The sequence below is a fragment of the Arvicanthis niloticus genome, chromosome 10 (genome assembly GCF_011762505.2).
Source record: "Arvicanthis niloticus isolate mArvNil1 chromosome 10, mArvNil1.pat.X, whole genome shotgun sequence".
Taxonomy (NCBI): Eukaryota; Metazoa; Chordata; class Mammalia; order Rodentia; family Muridae; genus Arvicanthis; species Arvicanthis niloticus.
The window spans coordinates 7,467,206-7,476,408 of NC_047667.1; the positions used below are offsets into that span (position 1 = coordinate 7,467,206).

At 37.2% G+C, this 9,203-nt stretch overlaps 1 protein-coding gene across 1 annotated transcript in view; it reads right to left on the bottom strand.

Annotated features, from left to right (window-relative positions):
- LOC117716420 (uncharacterized) overlaps positions 1-8,921 on the bottom strand; it is a 40,216-nt gene extending 31,295 nt beyond the window's left edge. Inside the window, 3 exon segments of the mRNA XM_076941733.1 lie at positions 7,433-7,528; positions 7,992-8,118; positions 8,907-8,921. Of these exon segments, the coding sequence (XP_076797848.1) occupies positions 7,433-7,528; positions 7,992-8,118; positions 8,907-8,921 (238 nt within the window).
- Between the last annotated feature and the right edge of the window lie 282 nt (positions 8,922-9,203).

Genomic DNA, 9,203 nt, shown 5'->3' on the forward strand with positions numbered 1-9,203 from the left:
TGAGACATAATATCACTGAGGAAATCCAAAGAATCTTTATGTCTTATTTCAAAAGCCTGTATAACATAAAATTGGAAAAATTAAATAAAATTAACAAATTTCTGAATAGATTCCACTTACCAATATAAAATCAAGATTAGAAAAGCAATCTAAAACTTAGCCAATTTATAGAGACCTCTGAACACATGGACACTCCCTCTACTAAAAAACGTTGGAGCATCTGTTCTTCCGCCTTCTGGCCCAGGATCATCTGACAGACCTTAGTGCTGCAGAATTATTAAGGGCTGATTACTCTGTCTAGGCAGATATAATCAGTCGACTATTCTGCAAGTGTGTCCTTTTCTGGACAGTAATTTGTCTGTAGAAGGAAAGTGGCAATTCTTGCCTAGTGGCTGTCTCACCACAACTGGAGTAACTCCAAGGATGCTCAATTTCTTCTTGAGCATTCAATATAGGAAGCTGTCCGGAGCAGACAGGTCTCTAATGAAAATGAACATTAATACTGAAATTTCTGATGGGGTTGAAAACTTATAGCTATTTACCTTAAGAGAAAAGATTTGAGTAGATGGTCGTCAGCTGACATTCATCCTAAAGCCAGGTTCAGAACTAAATGTTTTAGTTAGGATAGATGAGAGAGGAGGTGGTTAGTCAACAAAAGGATGGACTGGGTATTAAGACTATCTTGTACCTCACTGGTACAAACTGGCATAACTATGCTCTAATTGTATTTTGAGAGAAAAGTTTCATTTTAACAGGAAGGGTGATGTGTAGGAGGAGCTAAGGTAGGAGGAGTACTGAGAGGAAGAAAAAGAGTAAGAAGAGGAGAAGAAGAAGGAGAGGAGAAGCTAGGTGATGAAAGAGAGAAAGAGGAGGGAGACAGGGAGGCAGATATTCATGTATCTCCACCAGTCAAAGATAGTTGTTATATCTAGGTTGGTCAGTGGGTTATACCTCTGATTGAACAATTCCAAACTTATAAAGCCTATGATTAACATTCTTTTAAAAAAATGTATAAATGCAAAAAGGAAAAGGGGGCATGGGATATGGGTTTCCTAAGAGGGGTGGGGGGGGGGAATGGTGATAGGGGATGCCATCTGAAGTGTAAATAAAATATCTAATAAAAAAAAGAAAAAAAGGAAAAAAAAAACAAATAATCATCTCACTAGATGCTGAGAAGCATTTGGCAAAATTCAACATCCCTCCATGGTAAAAGGCTTGCAAGAAAAAAGACAGGTTCAGAACTAAGTGTTTTAGTTAGGAGAGATGACAGAGGTTCTGGTTGGTCAACAAAATGATGGACTGGGTATTAGAACTATCTTGTACCTCACTGGTACAAATACGAATAATTATGCTCTAATTGTATTTTGAGAGAAAAGTTTTATTTTAACAGGAAGAGTGATATGTAGGAGGAACTAAGGGGGAAGGAGTACTGAGAGGAAGAGAAGGAGTAAGGAGAGGAGAAGAAGAAGGAGAGGAGAAGCTTGGTGATAAGAGAGACAAAGAGAGAGAAAGAGGGGGGGCATGGCGGCAGATGTTCACGTGTCTTCACCAGTGAAAAATAGTTTTTATATTTAGGTTGGGTCTTGGGTTATACTTCTGATTGAGCATTACCAAACTTATAAAGCCTTTGATTAACATTTTAAGAAAATTGTATAAAAGAAAAAGGGGGCATGGGATAGGGGTTTTCTAGGGAGGGGAGATGGGGAAAGGGGATGGCACCTGAAATGCAAATAAAATAGAAAAAGAAATAAAATAAAAAAGAAAAGAAAAACAAACAAAAAACAAAAACAAAAAGAAAAGGCTTGGAAAGATCAGGAAGTCAAGGCCCATATCTAAACATAATAAAAGCAATATACAGTAAACCAGTAGCCAACATCGAACTAAATGGAGAGAAACTTGGAGCAATCCCACTAAGATCAGGGACTAGACAAGGCTGCCTACTCTTGCCCTATTTAATATAGTACTGGAAGTCTTAGCCAGAGTAATTGGACAAAAAAAAAAGGTTAAAGCAATACAAATTGTAAAGGAAGAAGTCAAAATATGACTATTTGCAGATGATATCATAGTGTACTTAAGTGACCCTAAAACTTCCACCAGAGAACTACTAAACCTGATAAACAACTTCAACAAAGTGGCTGGATTTAAAATCAACTCAAACAAATCAGTAGCCTTCCTCTACACAAACAATAAGCAGGCTGAGAAAGAAATTAGGGAAATGACACCCTTCACAATAGACACAAATAATATAAAATAACTTGGTGTGAATCTAACCAAGCAACTGAAAGATCTCATGAAAACTGAAAGATCTCTATGAAAGTCCCAGAAGAAAGAGATTGAAGATCTCACAAGATGAAAATATTTCCCATGCTTATGAATCGATAGGTTTAATATAGTACAAATGGCCATCTTGCTGAAAGCAACCCAAAAATTCAATGCAATCCCCATCAAAATTCCAACTCTATTCTACACAGAGTTAGAAAGAGCATTTCTCAAATTCATTTAAAATAACAAAAAAACTAGGATAGCGAAAACTATGCTCAACAATAAAATATCTTCTGGGGGAATCACCATCCCTGACCTCAAGCTGTACTATGAAGCACTAGTGATAAAATTTTTAAAAAACTACATGGTATAGGTACAGAGACATGCAAGGAGATCAATGGAATAGAATTGAAGACCTAGAAATGAACCCACACACATATGGTCACTTGATCTTTTACACAGGAGCTAAAACCATCCAGGGGGAAAAAAAGACAGCATTTTCAAAGAGTGGTGCTGGTTCAACTGGAGGTCGTCATGTAGAGGAATACAAAGGAATCCATTCTTATCTCTTTGTACAAAGCTCATGTCCAAGTGGATCAAGGACCTCAACATAAAACAAAATACACTAAAACGAAGAGAAATGAAAGTGGGGAAGAGTCTCCACACATGAACACAGGGGAAAGTTCCTGAACAGCATACCAATGGCTTATTATCTAAGATCAAGAATTGACAAAAGAGACCTCATAGAATTTATAAAGCTTCTGTAAGGAAAAGGACACTGTCAATAGGACAAAATGGCAACCAACAAATTGGGAAAAGATCTTTACAGTCCTACATATGATAGAGGGGTCTTATCAAATATATACAAAGAACTCAAAAAATTAAACTCCAGACAATCAAATAACCCTATTTAAAATGGGGAACAGAAATAAAGAACAAATTCTCAGCTGAGGAAACTGGAATAATCAAAAAGCACCTAAAGAAATGTTCAACATCCATAATCATTAGGGAAATGCAAATCAAAACAACCCTGAGATTCTACTTCACACCACTCAGAATGGATAAAATCAAAAACTCAGGTGATAGCAGATGCTGGCAAGGATGTAGAGAAAGAGGAACACTCCTCCATTGTTGGTGGGATTGCAAGCCTGAACAACCACTTTGGAAATCAGTCTGGCACTTTGTCAGAATATTGGACATAGTATTACCTTAAGACCCAGTTATGCCACTCCTGGGCACATACCCAAAATATGTTCCAACATATAACAAGGACACATGTTCCATTATGTTCACAGCTGCCTTATTTATAATAGCCTGAAGCTGGAAAGAACCCAGATGTTCTTCACTCTGGTTTTATTTATTTTGTTTTGGTTTGGTTTGTTTGGTTTGGTTTTTTGGTTTTTTGGTTTTTTGAGACAGGGTTTCTCTGTATAGCCTTGGCTGTCCTGGAACTGACTGTAGACCAGGCTGGTCTTGTACTCAGAAATCCACCTGACTCTGCCTCCCAAGTGCTGGGGTTAAAGGCATGCGCCAGTGAACCAGAGGTGGCACAGCACATAAGGAGGCCACCTGCAGAGGGCACGGAGCCCTCTGCACTCTCTCTCTACCTGAGCGTTCGCTTGTCTCCTCCAGCATCCCGTCCTGTTTGTCTCCTCCAGCATCTCATGGAAAAAGGCGTGCCCCACCACTGCCCAGCAGTCCCAGATGTTCTTCAATAGAGGAATAGATAAAGAAACTGTAGTACATTTACACAATGGAGTATTACTCAGCTATTACAAACAATGAATTCATGAAATTCTTAGGCAAATAGATGGATCTAGAAAATACCACCCTAAGTAAGGTATCAAAATCACAAAAGAACACACATGGTATCCACTATATTAGCCCAAAACCTCACAATACCCAAGATGCAACTCACAGACCACATGAAGGGATACAAGGCCCATGCCTAGACACCAAAATGGGAATACAAAAAAGCAAATATCCATCATCAAATTAAAAGGAGTGAAACTTAAAGAAATCTCAGTAAAATCAGGGACAAGGTAAGGCTTTCCACTCTCTCCTTATTTACTCAATATAATACTTGACATTCTAGTTAGAGCAATAATATATATAAGGAGACCAAGAAGATAGAATTTTGAAATGAAGAACTTAAAATATTGCTATTTGCAGATGATATGACAGTATATGCAAATGACCACAAACTTCTACCAGAGAACTCCTAAAGCTAAAAAACTTGTTCAATAAAATGGCTACTTAAAAAGTTGTCTCAAAAACTCAGTACCCAACTTTTATTCAAATGATAAATAGGCTGAGAAAGAAATGAGGGAAATAACTGCCGTCATCATATCCAGAAGTAAATACAATAAGTTGTTGTAACTCTAATCGACCAAGGCAAATTCCTGTTATAACATGATGTTGAAGTCTCTGAAAAACAAAATTGAAGAAGATACTAAAAGATGGAAAGATTTCTCAAGTTCATGGATTGGTATGATTAAATAGTAAAACTTGTCATCATACCAAAACCAATCTAGAGATTCAATGCAATGTCTATCAAATTTCTGATACAATTTCTGAAAGGAAAATTCTAAACTTCCTTAAAAAAGAGAAAAACCCAGGATTGTTAAATGAATCCTAAAAAAATACAAGTACATTTAGAGGAATAAACATCTCCAACTTCAAGCTGTACAAAAGAACAATAGTAATAAAATCTGCTTCCTATTGGTATAAAAACAAAGCAATAGATCAATGGAATCAAATGGAAGTCCCAGAAATGAATCCAAACAACTATGGACACTTCATTTTTTAAAAAGAAACCAAAACCATAAATGAAAATTAAAAATCATCAACACTCTTTCATTGCTGGTAAGATTGTAGACTGGTACAACCATTCTAGAAATCTATCTAGAGATTCTTCAGCTAACTGCAAATAGAACCTGAATACCCAGCTATACAGTTCTTGGGTATACACTTTAGGGATTCCCCACCATGCTATGGGGACATATACTTCATCATGTTCAAAGTGGCTCTACTTGTGATCGTCAGAAGCTGAAAACAACCTAGATGTCCCTAAAAGAAGAATGGATACAGACAATTTGGTTCATTTGCACAATTGCATACTACTCAGGTATTAAAAATGAAGACATCATGAATTTTGCAAATAAAAAAAAAAAAGAACAGAAAACAACGACCTGAAAGCCTGTAAGATAGGCAAGGTGAAGAACTAGCAGGGTTAACCCTAAGAGCCTTGAGAGCAGAAATACTAGAAGTACCAAAGCTACTCTTATCCACTTCAGAATCTGAAGAATTCACTGTGTTCAGCTTTACAGAAAATCACACCAATTATAGATTAAGTAGACGGCTAGTGGATACACTAAAAGGAGCATAGGAGTGCTTTTTCACTAAAATGGCACAGAAAGGAACGTGCCCTCAAAACAGTACCCTCTAACTTGCTTTCCTATGTGCTCCAAGAAATGGAAAAGAATATGAATTTACTGGTACTAAGTAGACAGAGATGAGAGAAAATGGCCTAGTAGTTGTAATCAAGAAGGTTCCATTCATATTGTCTGAGTGACTAATGAAACCTCTAGTCATAAATTTAAAGAGACCTTGACCTGTTAATATTTCCAGACACCTAGAAAGAGTAAACGGGTCCCTTGAAAAGGAGTGCATCCGTGTCCTTGATCGCAAAGAATGTATTCAAATTATTTTATAAAATAAAAGTGAACAGATAAGAATCAGCAAATATAACAAGCAAAAAAAAAATATTTGAGGGAAGTAACTCAGATCCAAAAAGGACACGCATGGAATATACTCAAAAATAAGTGGATATTAATTTTAAAAAAATACAGGAAACCTAGTACACAATCCAGAGAACACAGGAAGGACAACAAGAAAAAGGTCCCAAGTAAGGATGCCTCAATACCACTTGGAAGGGAAAGAAAAGCAATCTTGGGAGGCAGAGGAAGGGAGTGACTTGGGTGAGAGAAGGGCAGGAAGTGGAAAGGGGGAACATGATCAAGTACTGGGGTGGAGGAGAACTAAAGACCTAAGGACCAGAAGGAAAAATGGAAACAGGCAACTATAGGAGGTAGGAGGTGAGGAGAGCCACTGGAAAGGACTGGAGATCTGGGGGCGATAGACTCCCAGGACTTAATGGGAGCAACCTTGGGTGAAATGGGCTGGGTAGATTTTAGAGTCCACATCCAGTGGAGGGACAGGACATCAAGTGGAGGGATAGGGTTGCCATCCCACAGTCACAAGGTCTGATCCAGATTTTTTCCTGTCTGAAGGAACTGCAGGGACAAAAATGGAAAAGAGCATAAGAGAAAGGAGGTCCACCAATAGTCACTAATTGGGATCCAGCTCAAGGAGAGGCCCAGGTGCCTGACATTCTTACTGATGCTGTGGTGTACTTGCAAAGAGGAGCCTAGCATGGCTGCCCTCTGAAAGGCCCAACAAGCAGATGAAAGAGTCAGATGCAGATACTAGCACCCAATCAGTAGATTGAAGCCAGAAGCCCCTGTTGTTGAATTGCAGAAAAGCTGGAGGAAGCTGAGTAGGGGGATGGGCCCATGGGAAGACCAGCAGTCTTAACTAAACTAAACCTCCAAGATGTCTTCAACACTCAGCCACTAACTAGGTATCATACACCAGTGTATATGACACTCCCATCAAGTATGCACCAGAGGACGTCCTGGTCTGACCAAAGAGAAAGAAGTCATAGCTAATCATTTAGAGACTTGAGGCCCAAGAGAGTGGAGAGTTCTGGTGGGATAGGAATGTCAAAGTGGGGACATCCTCTTGGAGAAGGTGGATGGTGAAGAGGTGTGGGATAGAAAGCAGTTGGGGAGCCATAAAGGTAGGGGAATAAAGACTGATCTATAAAAAAGGATTAAAGAATAAAAAGAAAAAATACTGAGTTGAATTAGAATATGAAATAGTCTTCTACAACTTTTTAAACTATATATAATATGCCCCATTTGAAATGATCTCTGTTTTGTTCAAATAAGTCCAAAATCATATAATATCCATGGTGTAATATTCCATTTCTATATTATCCAAAAAGAACTTCTTAGAAATGATTTTGATTGAAGACTTTTTCTAAGCAGGACTAAATTTTTCCCTGATTTAGAATCATCACAGAAAATGTTTCTTCCCTGTAGATTACCTGGTGCTCTTCCTTCTGTCTCATTTCTATCAACAATCCAGGGTTCTTTGTTTGCTTCAAGGCAGGTAATCATCTCAGATTTTGAAACAGCAACACCTGTACATTCAAAAGCACATACAGATATGCTATTAAATGTAGTTGAATACTAACACAGTATTCTGCCATGTAGGTAAACTCACAAAGTATAAATGATGCATGAATGACTTTTGTTATGATTACATCCTTCAAAATGTTTTAGTCTTTATAACTCAATAAATGGTAAATTTCTGAATTTCTTTTTTAAATTACATCCCTAATAAAAAAATGACTGTGTGAGTCAACGTGGATTCACATATAAACACTGCTGAACGCTTATTCCAAAAACATATAAGACAGAAGGATCATTATGTTAAATGTAAAATCAAGGTAAAGGTACATAACATATTAGCTAGAAATAAGAAAGTAACCAATAACTATAAAAATTTTGGACACTGTCTAATGGAAGTCAGACAAAAACACTACTAGGATTTTTACACATCCCAAACGTGTTGTAGAAAATATAGAAGAAAAATATTCTTACCCACAGAAACAAGGTTGTTGTAATTCTCCAACATGACATCTCTGTACAAAGCCTTCTGAGAAGAATCCAGACATTCCCACTCCTCCTTAGAGAACTTGATAGCCACATCCATGAAAGTTAATTGACCCTGAAATTAAAATTAACAGTATCCCCTTGTGTTCATTGGCCAAGTTCTATACTTCACCCAAAGGTAAGATTGGTTAATTATACAACTTAGTCTGCTATCAATAACTAGTATGTATTTCTGATAAGTTATCCCCTCAGTGAGGTAATGATGAGACATCTCTGCAAAGATTCAATATGCCATCAATTGTCAATCTATGAGTGGTAACCCCTTTGGGGATCAAATGGTAGGATCCCCTAAATGATATGATGGTAGTTGCCTAAGGAACCACAAAGCAGAGATATTTGAATTAGGCCTTGTACAGTAGCAAAATTACAAATATGAGTTGTCAATAAAAATTAAATTATACTTGGGTTCAACACACCATAAGGAACTGAATTATAAGGCTGCAACAGTAGAAAACTGGGAATTACTGCAATAGGTATTCAGATATAAGATTCATGAAACATGGGCCATATCCACAGACAAATAAAGACCCAAGTGCCTCTGTGTAGAAATCAATTATACGTTCATCATAGCCATCATGTATATTCACCTTTGCTATCAGAAACTTTATGACTTTCAGATTATATTTTCATTTCTAAAAGTTATATTGAAAAAATTATATTGGATTCAGGAAAAAACTGTCTTTAGCACACCAGTAAAATAAATATTGAAGACTTAATACTGAAAGTAATATGAAAAAAATAGTTCTGTAAATGTGATTGAGCATAGGGAAGGGTTGAAAGTTCTGATAATGAAGTATTTCTGTAAGAACATTCAACCTTTCTGATAATCATGCATACATTTACCTGAGAAGAAGCCATCTTTCCTTTCTCCTTCAGAATGAAATGTAACACAAGCTTGACATTTCACATTCCTGAAATCACTGTCTTTAGAGGGAGCAGATCCTTCCTGTCCCTCTTAAAACTGAAGAGTAGAAAGCAGAAATCAAAACTGACCACACACCATGACTTGTCACAGAGAAAGGATGCAGAAACAATGATCTTCTAAAGACAGAAACAGACGAATGGTTTTCATTTTCTGCACTTAGGTGCTCTGCTTTTCCAGAAGCTGTTGTATTCCTATACAGACCTGAGTATGTGACT